Raw genomic sequence first — 25781 nt, 5'->3', positions numbered from 1 at the left:
CATGTGTAATTGCACTTCATTTTCTTGAACAATTTCAAGGGTGCTAACACTTGTGGCCACGACTGTGTGTGTGATACAGTTCTTGTCAGTTGAGACACAGGTCTCGGGAGCTGTAGGGTCCCATCCGAGAGGGAGGCGACCTATGACTTGCCTAAATGTCATAGGTCGTAAAAGGGGTTAGTAGAATATGGAGCTATTATTTGCCACACTCCTAAAATACCTCACATTGGCATACACAAAAAGGCATTCAGAAGTTCCTTGGGTCAGTTAGTCATGATTCTAGCGATGTATCACTTTCTGAGCTGCTTATTTTATCTGCTGCAGATTTACCAGTTCTCTGAATGCTGAGCGTTACATAACCCTGTCCACACCACTGATTGGCAGCTTTCTGTGTACACTGTGCATAGGTAGAAAGCTGCCAATTAGTCTGAAAAATTCTAAAAGCTCTACATGGGAAGCAATTTTTCGTGAACATTCTCATTGCACAATCCTACATAGCCAGAGCTCCATCTTCCATGAACAAGGCGGATGTTTTGTTCAGCAGCCCACCTAAGAATATTGGAAGAAGAAACATACTGTCTATTAACCTATTCATGACATTTTGATTTTCCATTTTTTCAATTTCGGCTTTTTTTCCCAGAGCCATGACTTTTTTTTTTTTTCCTTCCCGTGGTGGGGCGGGGTTATACAGAGCTCATGAATATGGTGGACTACATGGCCGCATGTTTACTAGTACTCTACTGATAATCTCCTGCTGATAGAACAGTGATTTTATCAAAATTTCAGCAAGCAGCCCAGCAAGTGAACACATCACTGGAATCAGACTGTCTCTACATTATCCTTACAAAAGCCTGGTGACAGATTTCTTTTGAGGCTTTCAAGTACGCAAGAGGTGGCACAACTAGGTTTTTTAAAGGGAATCTGTCATGTGGTTCTTGCTACTCCCATCTGAGAGCAGTATGAGATGTGGGAGAACAGACCTTGATTCCAGTGATGTATCGCTGCAGTTATGATAAACTCCCTGTATTATCTGCTGCTGATCTAGTGGTTCTTTGAATGCTAAGGTCTATATAACCCACCCTCACCACTAATTTTCAACTTTCTGTGTACACTGTGCGGTTTAGGTGGCAAAAAACTGGTCCCCTTCAATATGTATAGCTGATATTTGTATCCAGTTGATACTGTGAAGTAAAAGAGAACTTCGTAAAATCCGGATGTTATTTTATTTTTTTTTATATTTGAGTTGTATCTGTAGTGCATATATAGAATGTATACGTAATGGTCACAAAACCAATATAGCACTGGCTAGTGTAATAATACACAGCATATGCCATATTTTCATTATTTCAAATTGATTTCACATAACTAAAAAAATCATCTTTGGCTCTCTATATAAATGAGGCTGCAATGGCACCAAGATAGGGCCAACTCCTGGCAAGTGTATCATCCTCTGCTTTTTTTTTTACTGACTTGGTGCCACCCCATGTGATTGACTGTTTGTCTCCGATGCATCATTATCAAGAATGTAGAACACACATCACTTAAGCCAATGAGGGGTTGCACTTGCAAGGAATAAGGATAGGATTACTACATTGGCTGGACTGTGCCTGACCTTGTGCATTAGCAGATAGATTTGCGTTAAGCTTTATGCTATCAGCACCATACATTTGCAGCTTTTAGGCAGAGGATGAATGGAGAGGGCTGAGAAGCAGAGCCCCCCATTCCTGGCAGATGATGGCTGTTTTATTCAGCCATCACCTGCCTTTTAACAGCCGCGAGTTGAGGAGTGCGCTACTTGTGGCTTTTACCCTATTAAATGCTGCTATATTTCTGACAGCTGCATTTAGAGCGTGCGCCCAGGGGACATTTTGTTGTAATCACTTATCCGTGTCCGTGATTTAGTATATTACTGTGTACTAAAAGCGATCAGATGATCGCAGGTTCAAGCCCCCTAAGGGGACGAACACATACAGTAAAAAGTGGGAACACATTTCAAATTTTCTTTTCCCCTACAGAAAAATACACACATGGTATAGCAGTGTCCATAAAAGTCCGATCTTTCTTTCAAAATATAAAATTAAATAATAAATTGTTGTAAAGAGAAAACAAAATGCCAGAATTGCGTTAGTTTTATTTGCTACAACTCCTCCAAAAATGCAATAAGCAGCTATCAAAACAGTGTCCACCCCAAAATAACATCAATAAGAACATTACATCACACTGCAAAAACAGGATTTTTGGTTGCTTACCGTAAAATCTGTTTCTCGGAGCCTTCATTGGGGGACACAGGAACCATGGGTGTATGCTGCTGCCACTAGGAGGCTGACACTATGCAAATAAAAAGTTAGCTCCTCCTCTGCAGTGTACACCCCACCGACAGGAAGTAGGATATTCAGTTAGTGAGAAAGCAGTAGGAGAAGCAACGTGTAAAAGAGAAAGAATAATAATAATATAATAATAAACTTTATATAGCGCCAACAAAATCCATGGCGCTTCACAGATTAACAGCTTCAAACACTCAGAGTGTTCAAAGAACTCAAACGTAGACAGTAAACAGAGCTGTTCAACTTGGGAGGGTGCTGTGTCCCCCAATGAAGGCTCCGAGAAACAGATTTTACGGTAAGCAACCAAAAATCCTGTTTTCTCTATCGCCTTTCATTGGGGGACACAGGAACCATGGGACGTCCCAAAGCAGTCCCTGGGGTGGGAAAAAACAGACTTCCATCAGGCCAGAGGACTCACCACTGCCGCCTGCAGGATCCTTCTGCCCAGGCTGGAGTCCGCCGTAGTTCGGCGAAACGTGTGGATGGAAGACCAGGTTGCCGCTTTGCAAAGCCGTCGGCGAAAGCCCTGTGACGTACCGCACTGGAAGCGCCGACTGCCCGGGTAGAGTGAGCCTTCATCTCAGGAGGGGGCCCCCTGTGCTTGACCCGGTAAGCTTCCAAAATTGCCATTCTGATCGAGCGAGCAATCGTCGCCTTGGAAGCCGGCAGGCCTCTACGCACGCCATCAGGGATGGCGAAAAGAGAATCCATCTTTCGGAAAGCGGCCGTGCTAGCCAGGGAGATTCTCACTGCCCTGACGAGGTCCAGCCTGTTCAACGATCGCTCCAGAGGATGAGTCGGAGCTGGACAAAGGGAAGGTAGAACGAAGTCCTCGTTGAGGTGGAAAGATGAAAACCACCTCAAGGAAGGAAGGTGGAGGCCTGGGACCACCTTATCCTGGTGGAAAAATCAAGAAAGGAGGACGGCAGGAAATGGCCGTCAACTCAAAAATGCGGCGGATCGAAGAGATGGACCTGAGAAAAGCCACCTTCCGAGATAGAACTGACAGGGAAAACTCCCTGAGAGGCTCAAAGGGGAGAACCCCTAAGAACAACCAACACAACCTTTAAATCCCATGAATCCACAGAGGCCCTGAACGGAGGGACAGCGTGGACTACTCCTTGAAGGAAAGTCTTAACCTGTGGCTGAGGAGATAAAGTCTTCTTAAGGGGAAGAAGAGCGCAGGAACCTGGCCCTTTTAAGAACTGAGAGCCAAGCCCGAATCCAGTCCTGCCTGAAGGAAAACCAAATGGAAGGCAGGGAAAAAGGGACCTAGGTGAAAAGCGGTTGGACTCGCATCAGCGAAAGTAAGCCTTCCAGGTACACTAGTAGATCCTGGAAGAAGACGAAGGCTTCCTAGCCTGGATTATAGTGTGACTCATCCGGGCCGAATGGCCGTACACTCTTAAAAACAGTGGAGTCCACATCCACGCCGTTAAACTGAGCGACCGATAATTCGGGTGGCAGATCGGACCCTGAGACAGCAGATCGGGTCTGTTTGGAAGGCACCAGGGGTGTCCGCGAGAAGATAGACGAAGTCTGCAAACCAAGACCTCCAGGGTCAATCCGGGACGATCAGAATGACCGGCACCCATCCCGCCTTGATCTTTTTCGACAGCTTGGAAAGCAAGGGAAGGGGTGGGAACCGATAGGGGAGCAGGAACTGCGACCAAGGAATGGCCAAAATGTCAACACCACTGTGAGAGGATCACGGGACCCTGGGCCGACCCGAGGGACCTCCTGTTCAATCGGGACGCCATGAGGTCCACCTCTGGAGTCCCCCATCGAAGAGCAATCCGACGGGAAACCTCCTGAAGTACCATTCCCCTGCCGCGAGGCCCTCGAAGCCGAGGAAGTCGGCGGCCTAAATGTCCACGCCGGGGACATGCACTGCGGAGCTCACCAGGACCGTTGCCTCTGTCCAAAGGAGGATCCTGGAATCTCGGCCGAGGCCAGAGAACGCCGAGTCCACCCCTGGTGGTAGACGTATGCCACTGCTGTGTCATTGTCTGTCTGGGTTCGAATTGGCAGGCTGCTGAGAATCCTTACCCAGTGAAGGCAAGACGGAAAGATGATCCGGAACTCGAGAACATTGATCGGCAAAGAGGACTCCTGCGCCGACCAACAACCCTGAAAGAACAGGAGACAAAGCCCGCGCCTCCGCCGAGCGGGCTGACGTCCGTCGTCACCACCTGCCAGGGAACTGGAAGGAAGGATATGCTGAGAAGGATCTACTCTGGGATAAGAGAAGTGACCTCGGCCACAAGTCGAGGAACCATTTGACCCGGGAGAAAACCGGATCGGACGATGCAGGGAGAAGACAGACCTGTCCCCTGTGATAGAATAGCCTGCTGAAGAAGTCTTGAATGAAACTGGCGAAGGGAAAATTGCTTCCGATGTTGCAACCAACCTCCTTAGGGCCTTTAAGGCCCATCGGAAAGGAGGGGAGCCGAGAACCCTGGAGCAAGTGAACTTCCTGACAAAGGAGGGATATCTGGTCTTCGGGAAGGAAGACTCTGGTCCGACAAGTGTCGAAGAACATGCCCGGAGATACGAGGCGCTGAACAAGACGGAACTTCTTCCTGTTGACGAGCGATCCCAGGACCGTGAAAAGAAGATTTTATGTCTAGAGGGAACAGGTGCCCTGGCCCATGCGTCCTCTACTGAGGAGACCCAGACGTCCCTGAGGAACAGGAGACGGTTGCCCAGTCTGAGAAACGGGCTGGGGTCTAGTCGTGGGTCATGCCTAGGTGGAACTTCCAGTCCTGGACCTGGAGAATCCACCTTAGGAGTAGCGGGCACACCAGGGAAGAGTGAGCCGAAGAAAACCTCTTAACATGCCTGTGGCCTCTGCAGTTGCGAAGAAGAATCTGATGCCGCAAACTACGAGAAAGGTCGAAAAGACCAAAGTAGCCGCCTAAGGGGAAGTAGGTGAGGTCTGGAGAAGGGGACTGGTGCCACCAGTGGCGTCCTTAATAATTTGGTCCAGCTTGGAACCGAAAGGACGTGAACCTTGAAAAGGCAGGCTAGTGAGGGACTTCTTCGATGACTCTTGAGTCAAACAGTGCGACAGCTGGCAACGACATTACTGGGCGCCCGTGCGGCAGAAGACGCGACGTCCCGGGAACAAATTATTCCCCGGCATGAGTAATCTGGGTGGCAAGTTCCGCCAGCCGGCCTGACGGAGCTCCAGCTTGAATGCCCCAACGGAGTTGTTTAGCCCCTCAGATACAGACTTCGAAACCCATGAGGAAGCCAAAGCCGGGCATTGGGATGATGCGGCAGTTTCGAAGGCCGACTTCACGAAGGATTCCATGATCCTATCGATGGAATCTTTCAGAGCCGCCCACCGGACAGCGTAAGGACTGTGTTGGCGGCAAGTCTAGCGGCCGACGGATCCACAGGGGGAGAGGTCGTTCTCTAACGCCTCTCATTCCGGTTGGCAATGAGATCCGGAGGAAAGAGATATGAGACTCCAAGACGCTTGTCTCTTTGAGAACGTCTGGTCGAATTCGCTCTCTGGCCAGAAGCTCCTCGAATTCAGGATGAGGAGCAAATACCTTGGGAGGTAGTTTAGACCGTCTAAACGAAACCGCCTGATCTGCGGGTTTCGTAGAGGAATCTTCGATGCCACAGGTCTGATTGGTCGCTCCAATGAGGCTTTGAACCATATCCCTCATGTTAGGTACTTGGTTCGAATCCGGCCCCAAATTATCCTCCGAAGGCGCATCAGAGAAGCCTCGCTTGACTCAGCGGATGAGGATCGGGAGGACGCCGACCGCAGAGGAGGACTGAGTGGCGAGATGGAGCGAGAAGAGGACTCAGACCGGCGTTCCTGTCTGGACCTTTTGCAGCTAGCCTTGGAAGGCTTGGACGGAGCTTCCTGCGACCCGGTGGCTACTGCGGGGGTCTGCAGGGGTAACCGATCCAGCACGGAAACCAGGGTTTGAGACAACCCTGTTAAATTGGCCACCGATTGAGACAGAGAGGAGGCCCAGCCTGGGATGGGTATCACTCTGGGGCGGATCGGCTGGGGGATCCTGGGCGGCGGGAACAATCGGGTTGCTGCAGGACAGACATAGCGGAGTGTCAGTCTGCGGTGCAGAGCTACTTACGGCAGACGAAATCTGGAGGAAGCTGTCCGGCTAGATGGTATGGACCTCCGGCGAGAAATAGACCCTTAGGCAGGAGGGTGGTAAGGCCTGCTGCCGTAATCTTGATCGATCTGCGTTGCTTAAAATTAACTTTCATTGCTGGGGTTCGAACTCACAGCTCTCTGTTTGCAAGCCTGCACACCTTACCACTGTACTATCTCACTCTCTTGTTCCGGAGGAGGGGACTCGTGGTTCAGGAGTCCCAAGATGGCGCCGGTGGGAGGAGAAAAGGCGGTTCTCAGTGAAATTGTCGGGCGGGAGAAAAGCCCGCCCGACGAACAAGGAAGGGGGGCGGAGTCCGGCACCGGAAGTAGGCCCAGGCAGAAGCCGGGGCCTAAATTAGCGATCGGTGACCGGCATGGAAGGGCCGCAGCGGAGAACCGTGCGCCGCAGAAGGCGATGGTGAGCGGCCGCCTACAGCGGCGGGAGTAGCGCAGCCGCAGGTCCCAAGCGGTGTGGCGGTCTGGCAAGCCGCCGCGCTGAGGGAGGATGAGCGGCACTGTAAGCGGCCAGAGGGACGCAGCTGCAGGGGGCCCGAAGCGATGCGGCGGCCGGCAAAGCCGCCGCGCTGAATAGAAATGAACGGCCGCATACAGCGGCCGGAGCAGGGAAGCCAGAGAGGGCCGAAGCGATGTGGCGGCTGGGAAGCCGCCGCGCTGAAAAGAACGGCCGCATACAGCGGCCAGAGCGATGCGACACAAAGCCACCACGCAGAAAAGAAATGAACGGCCGCAAACAGCGGCCGGAGCAGGGGAGCCACTGAGGGCCGAAGCCACCGCGCTGAATCTGGGGCTAGGAAGCCTGCAGGACCCGAGGCGGAAATGTCCCCCCCCTGAGCAAGGCCACGCAGATAGCGTGCCTGGACAAGAAGCGGCGCGGTGGTCCGTAAAGGCAGCCGCGCCGGAACAGGGAGGCCGCATCCACGGAAGTGGCGCGGCTGAAAAGAGATGCGATTCGCATCAGAAAACCCCCCTAAATAGGATTTTTTTTTTTTTTTTAATTTATTTATTTTTTTTATTTCTGGGATCCAGGGAAGCCACAGGGTGGGGCGGGAAAATACTCACCTAAAGATCCCCCGCCGGTACTAACCTGGAAGGAATGAGACGTCCACGGAGCTGATGGACGTCCTCGTCTCCTCCGACCGACAGGCTCTGGTGGGCGAGTGGGTCGGGGACGGAGCCAGGACCGGACTTCTGAGCACGCTTGTGTGCTAGGATCTTGGTCCTGGAGAGGAATCTATGAAGATACGGGGTGGCAGTACACGCCGTACTCATAGTCCGCATAGTGGGACTACAGGTGTGACTGTTCACCCTGTATCCCTCCGGAAAAACCTGAAGGGAAACGACGCACATTGAGGTAGATAAGGGTCTAATGAAAGACCCGTGTCCACCTCCTACTGACACTAAGCTAAACTGAATATCCTACTTCCTGTCGGTGGGGTGTACACTGCAGAGGAGGAGCTAACTTTTTATTTGCATAGTGTCAGCCTCCTAGTGGCAGCAGCATACACCCATGGTTCCTGTGTCCCCCAATGAAAGGCGATAGAGAAAGAAGCCCTCACCCAGATCCATAAGCTGCAAAATGAAAAGGTCATGGGTGACACAAGCAAAAAAAATTTTAATTTCACATTTCAGAAATTTTTTTTCTTCAAGAATTACATATAAAAAAAAAACTATGCAAGGTTGGTATCAACTTAATCATACTGATCTGAAGAATTATATTTGCAGGTCAAATTTAATGCACAATGAACGTAAAAAAAAACCAAAAAACCTTACCCCCCCAAAAAAATATGAGTGGAGAAATAAAGAAGTTATAGCTCTTGGAAGAAAGAGAGTTGAAAAACAAAAGCCCCCAAAAATCACTTGGTCCATAAAAAGTTTATTTTCTCAGCAATACAACATCCTTCTTTGTCCAGGATGGTATGAGTAAAGATGTCCATTACTACCTGATCTGGTGCAATATTGGCTCTGTGGCTGCTAACCTGAAAGGTTCCAATCTATTATATATTGTGTTTACTGTTTATTGAAAATGTATCTGTGTATAGTACATGATATACTGTATTAATGTAAGCTTTCTAATCAGTGGGGAAAATCACAGCTTTTTTTTATTCTTTTATTTAGGAAAGATTGCCTGTTGATCAATGATCTGTGCTGCATTCATTACTCTAAACATACCATCAAGTAAGTTGCTCTATCGTACAATATCATGGCACAGTGCAAAGATAATGGAGTTATACACTATAAAAACTATGCAAGACATGTGAATGGAATTATTTCCAGGTTGTCATCTGTGGCTCTTATCTCTGCTTAGTGCCTCATTCAGACATCCATGTTTCATGTACAGTACCATTCAAAAGTTTGGACACAACCTGTTCATGCAGTGGTTTTCCTTGTTCTTATTTGAATGTGCACATTGTAGATTCAGACTGAAAGCAGGAAGACCACAAAGGAACACACATGGCGACAAGGAGTAGACAAACACATGTAAAACAAACCAGAATGTTTGCTAAACATTAAAGTCCTCAAAGTACCCCCTATACTCTGAGAAAACTCCAAGGGTGTGTAACACTGTGATCAAGCAGTTCATCAGGTAGTTACCTGGAATGGTTTCAAGTGAACAGGTTTGCTGGTCGAGCTAGTTTGTAATAAAAGCAAACATTACTTTCTGGTGCGGTTCTGCAGGATTAGGATAGAGGTACAGTGCCCAGCTAACCTCATGTCATTGTGCTGTGGGCACACCAAATCTGGCACCAGGTACCCACTATGAAGAAGTGCTGTGCTCCTGCTGCCAATTCCAGGATGCTGGACCTGCACAATGGGAAGATTAAAAAAAACAGCTCGGAAGGGCCTGTAGAGGCTCACTGGGAAACCATCTGGAGATTCCAGTACACATTGCACTTATAATAATCTCAACTGTACAGGAATCACAAGCGTCATGGAGAGAAATGTTAACTAATGCAACACTTATTAGTACTAAATTTCCGTGTTTCTACCTCGAATTAAGGTCTTCATCAGGCTCTCTTAAAGGGAATCTGTCAGCAGGTTTTTGCTATGTAATCTGAGGACAGCATGAGGTAGGGGTTAAAACACAGAATTCATCCAAGCTGTGTTCTGTTGTTTACTTAGGCCAAAGGTTTTATCACCTGGTGGTTATGAGGCTATGTGCACACGTTCAGGTTTTTCACGATAAAAACACTATAAAAACTCATTAAAAACACATACATTATGCATCCTATCATTTAGAATGCATTCTGCGTGTTTTGTGCACATGATGCATTTTTTCCCGCGAAAAAAATGCATCGCGGTAAAAAAAAAGCAGCATGTTCATTAATTTTGCGGATTTTCTGCGTTTTCCCCGCTATTCTATGCATTTGGGAAAAAAACGCGTCTAAACACGAAAAAAATGTATGCGGATTTCTGGCGGTTTTTGTCAGGAAAATTTCTGCAAGAAATCCTGACGTGTGCGCATACCCTCATTGTTGTGTCTATCCCACTCCACCCCCTCCTCTGATGAGCAACTCACTGTCTATGGACACAAACTGAGCCATGCAGGGGCAGCTTTCTCAGCTCTGCTGCATGGCTAAATCTAAAAACTCTGTTTCAGAACTGCTGCACCCAGTAAACTAAGTGATACATCGTTGGAATCAGGGTCTCTGTCCCTACATCACGTTGCTCTCATGAGGTAGCAAAAACCTGCTTTCACGACAATTGACGTACCTTTACGTCCTGGTTGGATAGCAGTTCTTGACAGATGACGTATAGGTACGTCTTGACGATTGTGCGCGGCACAGAAACTGTGTCCACGAGATCGCCATTGATAGCACCTCCCCACGGGTGTTTAACACCCTAAATGCCGTAATTGATATCGATCGCAATATTTAGGAGGCTTAGAAGGGCTCCCTCTCTTGTCAAATCGGCGCCCCCGTGAGATCCTGATTATCATCATGGCAACCCGAGGTTAACGACCTCCAGCTCTGCCATGTTACACCATGCTGAGAGCATGGTCTAAAGCTTCTGACAGTGTAACACTGACTGGTACAAAGCATTGCAATGCATTATACCAGTGGGCAGAGTGCTAAAAGTATATGTATATCCATCAACGGACTAATTCAAAAAGTAAAATATTTGTGTACTAGATGGTGGCCCGATTCTAATGCATCGGGTATTCTAGAATATATATGTAGTTTATTTATGAAGATTTTAGAATAATACAATGAATACACAGAATTCGGCTGGCCGGGCACGACCAATTAGCGAAGCATGGTTCATATCCTGCGCCAATTCGCGGCCGGAGTGCGCCTATTGTTCGCAGCCGGCCACGTTGTATATAGCAGCCCACATAGCACATAACACAGCCACGTAGTATATAACAGCCCACGTAGTGTATAGCACAGCCCACTTAGTGTGTAGCACAGCCCACACATTATATAGCAATGTGGGCACCATATCCCTGTTAAAAAAAAAAAAAAAAAAAAAGAAAAAATATTAAACTAAATAATAGTTATATACTCACCCTTCGACGGCCCCCGGATCCAGCCCAGGCCTTTCCCGCTCCTCGCGCGCCGCTCCGGTGCCAAGCGGCAATAACACGTGACGTAGCAGTCTTGCTAGACTGTTACGTCATCTCCGGCCATTGGCGCAGTGTATTCTGCGGACCGGCACGCGAGGAGCGGGAAAGGCCTGGGCTGGATCCGGGGGCCGTCGGAGGGCGAGTATATAATAATTTTTTTTAAATTATTTTTAACATATGTTTTTACAATTGATGCTGCATAGGCAGAATCAATAGTAAAAAAGTTGGTCACACAGAGGGTTAATGGCAGCGTTAACCGACTGCCTTACACCGCGTTATGCCGCAGTGTAAGGCAGTCCTTTTAACGCTATGTGGGCACTGACTGGGGGGGGGGGGGGGGAGTATGGAGGGGGCACTGACTGCAGGGGAGTAGGGAGGGGCCAATTCACGGCTGGACTGTGCCCGTTGCTGATTGGTCGCGGCATGCCGGCCACGACAACGACCAATCAGCGACGCGGAAGTACACGGGGATCTACTGCACACCTTTCTAGTAGATCACCCTATTAATGTCAGGGAGAAGTGGGAGGCTGAACTGGGGGAAATAGACGATGATAGATGGAAGTCTATTTTAGAATACGTACCCAAATTGTCGGAGTGAACCTGGGAGATTGTCGCAACTGTATGTGGTAAATAGGGCCTATAGGACACCTGACATGTTATTTAAAGCTGGGTTGAGACCGGATTTCTGAGTGCCCTAGATGCTCTGTCTCGGGCGGGTATACTGCACATGATATGGCTTTGTCCCAGACTCTTTTCGTATTGGGTTGTAGTGTTGAACCAAATTGGGGTGATTTATGGGTGTTCGATTCCCAGGGATCCAGTGGTTTGTGTACTTGGGTATGTGGAGGAAATCTTGGCTAACGAAACTGCAAAAATGGCAATTGCTAGATTACTGTTCATTGCGAGGAAAGTGATTGCAAGGTATTGGATTAGGGAGGAACCTCCAACCAGACGAGAGTTTATTGCGCAAGCGAATCATATTGTCCAGCTCGAAAAAAGTATATATAATAAGAGGAATAGGATGGGGTTTTTTCAAAAGCTATGGCAGCCATGGCTGGATGGGAATAATTGAGGGACTGTGGTAAACGATCCTAATGGTATAACGTGTCTGTAATGTGTAATATCTTCTTTCCAAGAGTTTTGTATGGTTGGTGTTGGTCTTCTGAGGGGGGGAGGGGTTGTTCTCTTGTTAATCAAAAACACGAATGTACTTTGTTATATGAGTGGATACCATTTATTATGCTCAATAAAAATCTATCTGATTTTAAAAAAAAAATCAGCGACGCAGGATTTCCGTGACAGACGGAAGTGGACCTTAGACGAAAATATATATATATATATATATATTTTACACCTTCTAATGTCTTCACATATATATATTACACTTTGTAATGTCTTCACATCCTGTTCCATCTAGATGTGTCCGGATCCCAGAATTCCAAGCTGCGGAAGTTCACCGACCGCCATTTTGGGACACCGAAGAGATGGGTGTCTCAATATGGAAACTGCTGTTGGTACCAGCCTCTTGCGCGGTACCACCAGCGGAACACCGTCGCGAACAAGCTGCCGGGATCAGCCGAATGATTCACTGACATCTTTGTACAGGAGGAGCTCAAACGCAGTTTTAATGTGACCGCTGCGATCTGTCTGCACAAAGATGGTGGCAGTCTGAATCATTCTGCTGATCCTGGCGGCAGATGTGCGACGTGTCTACAGGCAGAGGAAACCGGTCACGTTAAAGGGGTTTTCCCCACGAACGAAAGTTCATATTAAAAACTGTCTGTGTCTGACCATGTACAGAGCATACCACATCTCCTGTACAGGGGAGGAAGCAAAAGACAATACTGACATTACAGCAGAGGATCATAGAGGATTCATTTTGTCAGGTAAAATATTTCACTGACTGTTTTTAAACAATATTTTACCTCACAAAATGTATCCTCTGTGATCTCCTGCTGTAATTTCAGTATTGTCTTTTGCTTCCTCCCCTGCCCAGGAGCTGTGGTATGCTCTGTACATGGTCAGACAACAGACAATTTTTTAAATTAACTTTTTCGTGGGAAAACCCCTTTAAAACGCAAATATCAACATCAGCATGGCTCCTCATAACAGGTACACCAATGACAAAAGGAAAGCAGCAAAGGTACAACTTCAAAGACAAAAACAGGCAAATGAGACACTTGAAGAGCAACAGCATCGCTGGGACAAAAACAATGCATAGAAGCGTAGGCGTCAAGCACATGAGACCCCTGATGCAAAAGTCATTAGATTATCACCGAAGCACATGGAGGTGGAGATTCTCAATGCTGCAAAGCCTGCCCCCATCGTGACATTACCACCCATCGTGACATATATATTATACCCATAAATACATGTTTTTGTGTAAAGACAAAAATAAACAAAGTACACATATTTGGTATTGTCAAATCCAGAAAGACCTGATCTAGTTAACCAACACCTTCAGTGAACACTATAAAAAAAAAAAAAAAAAAGGCAAAAAATATGCTTTTTCATCATACTGTCAAGTAAAAAGTGGAATAAAACGCAATCAAAAAGATGAATGAACATAGAAATGGTATCGTTTTAAAATGTGATCTTGTCCCGTAAAAAACATGCCGCCATTCTGCTTCATTAGTGGAAAACTTAAAAAAGCTATAGCGCTCACAATACAAAATAATTTTTTTCTGTATAAATAGTTTTAATTGTGTAAAAATAAATGTGGTATCACTGTAATTGCACTGACCCAAAGAATAAAACTGCAATTGTACCACATGTGGAACAGCATAAACCCAAAACAATTTTCTGTCACTGTCGACAGAAATATGGAAAAATTATAGCTCTCAAATATGGCAAAAACTTTTTTGCAAAAGTCTTTGTGTGTGACAGCAGCTAAACAATATTAATCTGGTATTGCTGTAATCGCACCAACCCGAAGAATAAATCAATCATAATGTACAAGGAATAGCATAAACAAATACATAGAACAAATTCTTCACCTGCTGTTGATTTGTTCATTCTGCCTCCCAAAGATCGCTCACATTTATCCTGTGCTGAGCGCTTATACTGGTGTTTCAGTGTACATTTATGAAATACGTGATTCAGAGGGAACCCCTGGAGGAAGATTCCCTATAATGAGGCAGATGGAGGTACTGTGGACGCTGTCTGACCTGTGATCCAGAGGTGTTCGTCTTTTTAGGTGTGCATAAAAGCACGTCCCACGACAGTTTTGTGCACTTCTGAAAAGGACACCGGTGAACAGAGGCCAGACGGAGTCCAGAGTAACTCTGATGCCTCATTATAGTGAATAGATCCATCAGGGTTTTCATTTGAATCACGTCACTTTGAGAGTTAGATGGAAACCCCAATGTAAGTGCTCAACCCAATCCACAAAAAAAGCAAGTCCCCACTCGGGTCTGTCATCTGTTAGCGAAAATATAGGGGCTTCCACGTTTCTGGTAGTACAAAGGCTCTGAAAAAGTGAAATGGCTTCCCCCAAAAGAAATGCAGCAAATTGTGCTCTCCCAAATCCAAATGACCCCCTCCCTTGTAAGACCCACAGTGTGCCTAAACCACAAATGGCATTCACATGTTTGGCATTTCTGTAGCGATGAGAGTCCGCTTAATTTATGGGTGCGCGTCTCCAGAAGCACGGGCTGGATATAATGTTCTGGGCACTACAGCATACTGAGCACTACAGTATACGGGCACTACACTGGCAGATCTGCAATTTTCACCACTGCTGCTTGTTCTTGGAAAATGCCCATGGAGTTGCCTTCTAGACTGTTGGAAAGGCATTCCGAGTGACTCATGACTAAAAGCCCATAGGTTGCCTAGAGGAATAAAGTCAATTTCCTCCCAGCAGAGTGACTCTCAGAACGGGCATCTTCAGAATGTTATTAACCTGCAGATTAACCCCATTTCTGCAGGTTAACAGCATTTTTTTTGCATGACAGGTTCCCTTTAAACTGCATTCCTTAAATATATTTATGATATGTCATGGATTCTGAAAGGCTAAAGGGGAGAAAAAAATGGAATGAAATCTGAGAAAGAAGGGTTACAGGAAGACATCATGCACCTCCCATAGCTGTCCTATTACAGCTCCGTATGCTACAGAGCCTAAGGCTACGTGCACACGTTGCGGATTAAGTTTAGGAATTTCTGGTGCGGATTTGGCTCTCCTGGCAGAAAACGCACCTGCAGATTTGTCGCGTTTTTTTTGTGCGGTTCCGCTGCGTTTTTTGTGCGTCTTTGCTGCGGTTTTCTTGCGGCCTTGCTGCGTTTTTTACCCCTGCGGTTTTCTATAGTGGAATGGGTACAAAAACGCTGCAGATTCACAAAAAATAAGTGACATGCTACTTCTTTTAAACCGCAGCGGATTTTCCGCAGTGTGTGCACAGCATTTTTTTTTCTCATTGATTTCCATTGTACTGTAAATCAATTGCGGATCTGCAGCGTTTCTGCCCTGCAAAAAACGCTGCGGATCCACAGAGAATCTGCAACGTGTGCACATACCCTAAGCGGAATACTCAGGCACCCTTTTGCCTGCTGTGCCATGGTTATATTGCATGCGGTGCCCCTCTGATGTACCGTTTGTTACTGCTTATTAGGAATCGGAAGTCCAGATTTGAATTTCGATGTGGTGATAAGGTTTGCTGCACTAAAAACGCCTATGTCAAGGATCTCCTTTCCAGACGCAGGTAGGTGCTATTTCATTTTTGAAAGGGGTTACCACCTTTCATAAGACTATTGGGTATAAACTGCAGTAGTAATAAGGAAAAAACATATATAACTTGCCCACGCCGGGTCCAGCCAGTGACTGTGCCGTCAACATGGACAGAACCACTGATCTTGGTAATCGGCTGAAGCGCTGGCGACAGGACATGATTGATGCAGCCAGAGTCCAGGGCAGTGCCTTGACCTGTGAAAGGTAAGTTGTAGTCAGTTTGTTTGGTGTTTTGTTTTTTCCTCTCTTTAATTACTGCAGTTTATAGCCAAAAGTTTTCTGAAACTTTAAACTTTTTTTTAACTTGCCCACATTATGTGGTAATAACTCTGGAATGCTTCAATGTACTCCACTGATAGTGAGAATGTTTTCATGACATATTGTACTTCATTTTAGTGGTAAATTTTGACTTTCATATATTTTATGAAAAAGTCGAACATTTGAAGATTTTATAATTTTAAAAATTAAATTCTTTATGCCTTTAAATCATTCATGTCACACAAAATAGTTATTAACATTTCCCACATGTCTGCTTTACATCAGTACAATTTTTTTTAAACACATTTTTTTGTTAGGAAGTTAGAAGGGTTAAAAGTTCATCAACGATTTCTCATTTTTTCCAGCAAAATTTACAAAACCAGTTGTTTTTTTTAGGGACCACCTCACATTTTAAGTGACTGTTGGGGGGGAAGGGGCTATATTACAGAAAATACCCAAAAGTGACTTCAATCTAAAAACTTCAGAATGAAAAGAATATTGTGGCTATTACCCACGCTGCTGAATAAAGTTCCACTCCAAACGAAATGAGTTAAAGATGGTGGTTTATTCAACGCGTTTCGAAGTATTCAATTACTACTTCATCAGAAATATTCACAATATTCCTTTCATTCTGAAGTCTGATAATGGTCACATGTGGATCTGCTGCAGCTGACATTTCCCTGATGATTTTCTCTCTATTATTGGATATATCAGGTTAGTATAATCTGAGCAGATAATTGTAATAGCCACCGGATAAGACCGTATTTCGCACTGATTTTTCCCACAGCTCCCAACGTTGACCATTCTAAAAGCTGCACCCCTCAAAGTTCTCAAAACCACATTCAGTAAGTTTATTAACCCTTCCAGTAATTCACAGGAATTAATGGAATGTGGAAAGAAAAAGAACACTTTTTTTTTTTTACCTCTTACAAAAATTTTACTGTAGCGCCAAATTTTTTATTTTCACAAGGATAACAGGAGAAAATGAACCCCAACATGTTTTTGTAATTGCAATGTCACAATTTCTTCTGAGTACACCAATACTTTATTTGTGGGAGAAAACTACTGTTTTGGTGCAGGGCTCAAAAAGGAAGGAGCACAGTTTGACTTTATGAACACGAAAATAGCTGGAATTGAGGGCGAATGCCATGTGACATTTGGAGAGCCGCTGATGTGCCTAAACAGTAGAAAGCCCCCACAAAGGACACCGTTATGGCAACTACACGCTTAAGAATTTTATCAAGGTGTATAGTGAGGCTTTTGGACCCAAAGGTATTACACAGAATTTGATAACATTAGGTCGCCATATTGAATATGTCATCATTAGTGTTGAGCACATTACTCGTTACTTGAGTTTGTATCAGGGTGCTCGGGTATGCACAGAGTATCGCACGTGCTCGAGTGACCTGCTCGAATTCCCTGCCCTAATTCCCCGCCCTGCATGTTTTGTGGCAGACACAAAAACAAACAAACATGGGGATTGCCTGTGTATGGCATGTTTTTTTGGCTGTCTAACAGCCGCAAAACTTCCAAGGCGTAGACTTGAGCATGTCATTCGAGCACCTATGAGACTCTGTGCATACCCGAGCACCCTGATACAAACTCGAGTAGCAAGCACTTGCACTCAACACTAGACATCATATTGTCATGATTATTATTTTGTTTTTTACTTTTGAAAAAACCCTATGCCCAACACTAGACACCAACACCCAACACCAACAAAGAATGAAAGAAATAAAAATGTTTAAATAAAACAAAAATTAGTCTAAGGGGATAACGATGGGGGGATTTAGAGTGACATACTGATTATTGGCTTTTGATCCCTGTGATAGATCCCATCACAGGGATCAAAAGGAACCAGTCAGAAAAATCCCTGCAGGTGCTGGCCAGCAGATTTCAGCAGGCGCACTGTGCATGCATCCGTGTTTTTTTTTTTTCCCAAGTAGTGGGGGACGGAGCAGGAGGGACTGGGGGATATCATTTCTCTCTCCCTTGACAAGTATAAACATGTCAGAAGAGAGAGAATTACTTTTTTTTTTTTTTTAAACATTATCGGGGACCAGAAAAAACAGCCCTCATCGTGTTCTCCAGGATCTCCGCTATCGTTCGTAACTGAAAACCCAGTGCTTTTTGGACTCTGGGGGGCGTTATACCCTTATTTCCGATTACCGTTTTAAAACGGCGATGAAGGAAGAAGTCCCCTTAGTGACTGCCATTTTATTGAGAACCGGCTGTTGTTAAGGGGTTAATCTGGACACAATAGCATAGTTGCAGGCTTTGGACCCTTGTAAGGGCTCTTTGCGTTTAGGCACCTGTTCAATGTCCCCGTTGGGGCTTAAGTCCGACCCCCTCTCCGCAAAACGGAATTTCGACGTATGAGCGTATCAACGAGGTGATAAGACTTTAATGCTGCTGACAGAGCAAATGTGCGTCCAGATGGTGTCTATTATTTCTGCGTGTCCGCCGCCAATGATGATGGAATCTGGCCTTAGCCCCTAATGTGTGTGAGCCACTGAACAGGAGCGAGAATGCATTGTGAAAGCACCCATACTCAATAGCTCCAACGAGATTCTGTCTGAATCTTTTATCCCTGATGGAGATAACAAGAGGCACAGACATAATCCAAGTTACACGGGAACTTGTGTGCCTCGCTCTCACAAAAACAGTGTGATGGGGCAATAGTAGGGCAGCTCAAAGCTTGCCGCTGTAAGGTTCATTTTACCTTTCTACTTCTGCTTTTTTGTGTGTAATGGTGTTCCAAGAGCGTAACGACCACTGCGACCAGGCTGGCAGGTGTGGGGCCTGCCGACATCAGCAAATGCTTCAGCAGGATGTGCTTCCTTAATGTGCACATTCACCTTAACTGTATTTCAGCACACAGACTCATCTGGTCCGTGCACCGCAGTAGACGCTGTCAGCCAATCAGAGGCTAGCAGCTGACATCAGTGTGCATTTGAACCTGGGCGCATGTCAGTGACTTTGAGCTCCTGTGGCCTGCACGCTGAAATCAGCTGCCGGCTTTAGAAGAAGATTCTTTCGCTGCGGGGGAGCGCAGGGAAGGTGAGTAGAATGTTTGTTTTTTGTTTTGTTTTAAATCCGTGAGTACAGTGCCTGTGGCTATACTACTGCATTTTTTAAGTAAAATAGACAATTTTGAATTTGAAAAGTATTTAAAACAATGAGGTTAAGTATTAAAAAAAGGGGGTGACTATGACAGTAGTGACTCCATGCATATATAAGGTATCAACAGACAGTTAAATGCTTGAAAAAGAGATTCATAAACATACAGTGCAGATGCAGTAAATTGTTTAGTGACCCCTAGTGGTCTAAAAATTAAATAAGAATCCATTACATGCAATATGTTTAAAAAAATCTGTGCCAATGCTAAAGATCTGCAAATGTAATCAATAGTACTATATGCTACGTTTTATGTTTGTGCTACGTAAAGCATAAACCCTATATGCATGAAAAATATATGCAGTATAGTTGGACAGGTTATAAGTATATGCCACATAAAATGACCTACTAGTGTAGGAAAGAGAGGTATATACATGCAGTGTACAGGCAGAGAAGAAAGTTATATCCGAGGCAAACTAAGGGTATGTTTCCACATTCAGGAAACGCGTGTTTGACGCTGCGTAGAGCCACAGCGTCCAGATGTTACAGCATAGTGGAGGGGATTTCATGAAATCCCGTCTCCACTATGCGGTAAAACACGCAGGCGGCAGACCCGCGTAAACGGACATGCGGCGCGTCTTTTCAGAACGCAGAATGTCCTTACAATGCGGCGACGGAGCCGCACCGTAAATTTACCATAGACTATCATTAGATGCGATAAAATCACACCTAATGATTAGTCACATGCGTAGAAACCGCGTACACGCAGATTACTACGCATGTCTGTCTGCTCACCTGTCCCACCACCGGAAGTCCCTCGTCCACTGCAGTTCTCGCGATAACTTGGGTTAGGGTCCCACCTTTCTTTATAGCCAGTAAAGGCTACGCAGTCAGCTGCGAGCTGATATTCATAGCCTAGAGCGGGGCCATGGGTATTACCCCCTTCCCAGGCTACAATTATTGGCCCCCGGCCGTCAGCTTTCAACCTCTGGCGCAGAAAATTGCGCAGGAGCCCACACCATTTTTTTCCCACTTTTTTTTTTTTAAATTAAACATTCATTCATAAACATCGGCCTTGCCGTAACATATCTACTAGATGGTGGCCCGATTCTAACGCATCGGGTATTCTAGAATATGTATGTACTGTAGTTTATTTACGAAGTGGTGTTTTAATCCCGCTGCAATATCGCTGATTGTTCGCCGACGGCCTGGCGCGAGCAATCAGTGAAGCGTGGTTTAAATCCCGCGCCAGTTCACGGCCGGACTGCACCTGTCGCTGAATGGTCGCGACAGTCGCCCGTGACCAATCAGCAACGCGGGATTTCCGTTACAGACAAACAGACCCTTAGACGAAAAAGAAATAAAAAAAATATATATATATATATTAGATGGTGGCTCGATTCTAACGCATTGGGTATTCTAGAATATGTACGTATGTATGTACGTCGCGCTGTGAGATGGGGTTAAATTCCGCGCCAATATCGCTGATTGGTTGCGGCCGGCCACGTAGTAGATAGCGCTGCCCACGCAGTAGATAGCGCTGCCCACGCAGTAGATAGCGCTGCCCACGCAGTAGATAGCGCTGCCCACGCAGTAGATAGCGCTGCCCACGCAGTAAATAACACGGCCAACAAAAAGAATTAAAATAAAAAATAGTTATATACGAGGGGCGATCCAAAAGTAATGATAATCAATACTAAACACAATGAATATAGTCAAAAATTTTTTTTATTTTTTTACATGGTCTCCGAACAAGTCTATACATTTAGTCCATCTCTTTTCTAAACTTAGAATTCCCTTCGGAAAAAATTCTTGATCTTGACCCTCAAAAAAATCCCCAACAGCAGTTATCACGTCACTATTGTCATCAAATTTCTTGCCCCGGAGGTGTTCCTTGAGCCGAGGAAAGAGAAAGAAGTCACTGGGGGCTAGATCTGGCCAATAGGGGAAGGGGGTGTTCCACTAGTTCAAAGCCCGCTTCTTGAATGGTAGCCATGGCAACTGCAGCTTTGTGAGCCGGCGCGTCATCTTGGTGAAACAGCACTCCAGCCCACAGTTTGCCGCACCTTTTCTCCTTGATAGCTTCCCGCAATCTTCTTATTTGTTCTGCGTAGTAGGAGCCCGTAATAGTGGCTCCCTTCTCCAAATAGTCCACCATAATAATTCCTTCAGCGTCCCAAAAAACGGACGCCATAACCTTCCCTGCTGTGCTTGACACTTTGAATTTCTTCGGCGTCGGTTCGTCGGCTCGTTTCTACATCATCGATTGTTGTTTAGTTTCGGGATCAAAGTGGTGGATCCAGGTCTTGTCCATGGTCAAAAAACGTGACAAAAAATTTTCCTTGTCTGCTTGGAACTTTTCGAGATTTGCTATTGAAATGTCAACTCGTTTCTTCTTTTGCTCGTCGGTTAACATTTTTGGCACCCAACGCGCGGAGACCTTTCTCATATGCAATTCTTTTGCAAGGATTCTTTGAATACTGCCATATGAGATCCCTGTAACCTCAGCTACATGCCTGATAGTCACTCTTCGATCTGCCAATACAACGTCTTCAACTTTTTTCACGTTTTCTTCATTGAGGGACGTGGATGGGCGACCTTCACGATGCTCAACTTCCGTCGATGTTCTTCCCAGCTTAAATTCCTTGGCCCAGCATGCAACTGTGGAATATGGAGGAGAAGAGTCCCCCAATGTTTCCACCAAGTCGCTGTGTATGTCTTTGGTAGTCATTTTTTTCAAGCAGAGGTATTTGATGACAGCTCTGAGCTCGTTTTTTTCCATTTTGATGTTCACTCCTCGGCAGTTCATATTATTATTATTATTATTATTATTATTATTATTTATTATTATAGCGCCATTTATTCCATGGCGCTTTACATGTGAGGAGGGGTATGCATAATAAAACAAGTACAATAATCTTTAACAATACAAGTCACAACTGGTACAGGAGGAGAGAGGACCCTGCCCGCGAGGGCTCACAATCTACAAGGGATGGGTGAGGATACAGTAGGTGAGGGTAGAGCTGGCTGTGCAGCGGTTTGGTCAATCGGTGGTTACTGCAGGTTGTAGGCTTGTCGGAAGAGGTGGGTCTTCAGGTTCTTTTTGAAGGTTTCGATGGTAGGCGAGAGTCTGATATGTTGTGGTAGAGCATTCCAGAGTAGGGGGGATTCATATTCAAATGAATGTAGCTCCCGGGAATCGTGGTCTATTTAAGTGATTTTTTTTTTCCTGGACTAGTGGGTACCTAAGAGAGAAGAAAACATTTTATTTTAATTTCTGTGTGCAATAGAAATAACCGATTATCATTACTTTTGGATCGCCCCTCGTACTCACCTTCCGTCGTCCACCGAAGCTGTCCCGCTCCTCGCGATGCGGCCGGCAGCTTCCGTTCCCAGAGATGCATTGCGAAATTACCCAGATGACTTGGCGGTCTTTGCCAGAGACCGATGAGTCATCTGTGTAATTTCGCAATGCATCTCTGGGAACGGAAGCTGCCGAGAGCATCGGGAGGAGCGGGAAAGATGCGGAGGCGACGGAAGGTCAAAATAGCATGATTTTTTATTTTTTTTATTACTTTTACCATTGTCTTTTTACTATTGATGCTGCATAGCCAGCATCAATAATAAAAAAAAAGTTGGTTTGGGATGGGGAGTAGGGAGGGGCCAATTCGTGGCTGGACTGCCAGCCACGACCAATCAGTGACTCGGGATTTCCTTTACAGACAGAAAGACAAGACAAACAGATGGAAGTACCCCTTAGATTATCCATCTATCTATATAATCATCTATCTATAAATATATTTATAGATAGATACAGTGGGGCAAAAAAGTATTTAGTCAGTCAGCAATAGTGCAAGTTCCACCACTTAAAAAGATGAGAGGCGTCTGTAATTTACATCATAGGTAGACCTCAACTATGGGAGACAAACTGAGAAAAAAAAATCCAGAAAATCACATTGTCTGTTTTTTTAACAATTTATTTGCATATTATGGTGGAAAATAAGTATTTGGTCAGAAACAAACAATCAAGATTTCTGGCTCTCACAGACCTGTAACTTCTTCTTTAAGAGTCTCCTCTTTCCTCCACTCATTACCTGTAGTAATGGCACCTGTTTAAACTTGTTATCAGTATAAAAAGACACCTGTGCACACCCTCAAACAGTCTGACTCCAAACTCCACTATGGTGAAGACCAAAGAGCTGTCAAAGGACACCAGAAACAAAATTGTAGCCCTACACCAGGCTGGGAAGACTGAATCTGCAATAGCCAACCAGCTTGGAGTGAATAAATCAACAGTGGGAGCAATAATTAGAAAATGGAAGACATACAAGACCACTGATAATCTCCCTCGATCTGGGGCTCCACGCAAAATCCCACCCCGTGGGTTCAGAATGATCACAAGAACGGTGAGCAAAAATCCCAGAACCACGCGGGGGGACCTAGTGAATGAACTGCAGAGAGCTGGGACCAATGTAACAAGGCCTACCATAAGTAACACACTACGCCACCATGGACTCAGATCCTGCAGTGCCAGACGTGTCCCACTGCTTAAGCCAGTACATGTCCGGACCCGTCTGAAGTTTGCTAGAGAGCATTTGGATGATCCAGAGGAGTTTTGGGAGAATGTCCTATGGTCTGATGAAACCAAACTGGAACTGTTTGGTAGAAACACAACTTGTCGTGTTTGGAGGAAAAAGAATACTGAGTTGCATCCATCAAACACCATACCTACTGTAAAGCATGGTGGTGGAAACATCATGCTTTGGGGCTGTTTCTCTGCAAAGGGGCCAGGACGACTGATCCGGGTACATGAAAGAATGAATGGGGCCATGTATCGTGAGATTTTGAGTGCAAACCTCCTTCCATCAGCAAGGGCATTGAAGATGAAACGTGGCTGGGTCTTTCAACATGACAGTGATCCAAAGCACACCGCCAGGGCAACGAAGGAGTGGCTTCGTAAGAAGCATTTCAAGGTCCTGGAGTGGCCTAGCCAGTCTCCAGATCACAACCCTATAGAAAACCTTTGGAGGGAGTTGAAAGTCCGTGTTGCCAAGCGAAAAGCCAAAAACATCACTGCTCTAGAGGAGATCTGCATGGAGGAATGGGCCAACATACCAACAACAGTGTGTGGCAACCTTGTGAAGACTTACAGAAAACGTTTGACCTCTGTCATTGCCAACAAAGGATATATTACAAAGTATTGAGATTAAATTTTGTTTCTGACCAAATACTTATTTTCCACCATAATATGCAAATAAAATGTTAAAAAAACAGACAATGTGATTTTCTGGATTTTTTTTTCTCAGTTTGTCTCCCATAATTGAGGTCTACCTATGATGTAAATTACAGACGCCTCTCATCTTTTTAAGTGGTGGAACTTGCACTATTGCTGACTGACTAAATACTTTTTTGCCCCACTGTATATCGATAGATACATAGATATACTAAACATCGGCTTGGTATTATCTATCTATCGTATCTATCTATTATCTATCATCTATCTATTATCTATCGATATATCTAGCTATCTATAGATATATCTAGCGATAGATATATTTATAGATAGATAATAGATACGATAGATCTATCTATTATCTATTCCATATCTATCAGCTATCTATCGCTCTAACATCGATCTGTGTGTGTAAACATTATTCTTCAATGCAGTATGTAAATGTAGAGGTTGGACAAGAAATTACATCACCCTTTTTTTTTTTGTATATCTTTATTGAGATTACAAAAACACACAAATCCGCATGAAAAATGCGTCAAAAAACGCATGAAAAACGCAGGTGACCTGCCAGTTACCTCAGGTGCAGATTTTACCTGCATCAAATCCTGATGCAATCCTGGACGTGGACACATACCCTTAGGCTGTGTGTGCACATAGCAGATTTTTCGTGTTTTTTTTTCGCTATAAAACCGCGAAAAAAACGCTCACATTAAGCATCCCATTTAATAGAATGCAATCTGCATTTTTTGTGCACATGCTGCATTTTTTTCCTGAGCGGATTCGCATTCCAGAAAAAACCGCAGCATGTTCATTAAATTTGCGGAATCGCGGGGATTCCGCACACCTAGGAATGCATTGATCTGCTTATTTCCCGCATGGGGCTATGCCCACCATGCGGGAAGTAAGCAGATCATGTGTGGTTGGTACCCAGGGTGGAGGAGAGGAGACTCTCCTCCACGGACTGGGCACCATATAATTGTAAAAAAAAAAAAAGAATTACCAGTCCAGTAGCCCTAAGTGTTAAAAAAATAAATAAATAAACCCTTATTTTACATACTCCATGGAAGAATAGTGTTTTCACACAGACAGACAGATATAGATAAAAAAATGGTACATAAATAGTTAAGACACACACAAGCTGCACGTAATATGTTTAATTTTAAAAAACTGGCATGGGCTCCCACAGAATTTTCTGAGTCAGAGAAGGGAAAGCCGGAGGCCAATATTTTTAATATTTGTAACCTGGGAAGGGGATAATACACATGGAGCTTCCCAGGCTATTAATATCAGCCCGCAGTATATTTAGCCTTTACTGGCTATTAAAATAGGGGGATCCCCCAAAAAATGACATGGGATCCCCCTATAATTTATAGCCAGAAATGCTACGCAGACAGCTGCGGGCT

General features: G+C 45.1%; 1 protein-coding gene across 2 annotated transcripts in view; it reads left to right on the top strand.

Moving 5' to 3' along the window:
• The window catches only part of HELB (DNA helicase B), an 82799-nt gene that overhangs the window by 37241 nt on the left and 19777 nt on the right, over nucleotides 1-25781 (top strand). Inside the window, exons 9-10 of one of the 2 annotated variants that reach the window (XM_069764666.1) lie at nucleotides 8599-8658; nucleotides 15655-15744. In XM_069764666.1, coding sequence (XP_069620767.1) covers nucleotides 8599-8658; nucleotides 15655-15744 — 150 coding nt within the window. The remainder of the gene's footprint in view (nucleotides 1-8598; nucleotides 8659-15654; nucleotides 15745-25781) is intronic. The other variant, XM_069764667.1, reaches the window with a different exon arrangement.

This window comes from Ranitomeya imitator, chromosome 4, assembly GCF_032444005.1.
Source record: "Ranitomeya imitator isolate aRanImi1 chromosome 4, aRanImi1.pri, whole genome shotgun sequence".
Lineage (NCBI taxonomy): Eukaryota > Metazoa > Chordata > Amphibia > Anura > Dendrobatidae > Ranitomeya > Ranitomeya imitator.
Note: the sequence above shows the minus strand (reverse complement) of the source record. Positions and strands in the feature narration are given on the sequence as shown.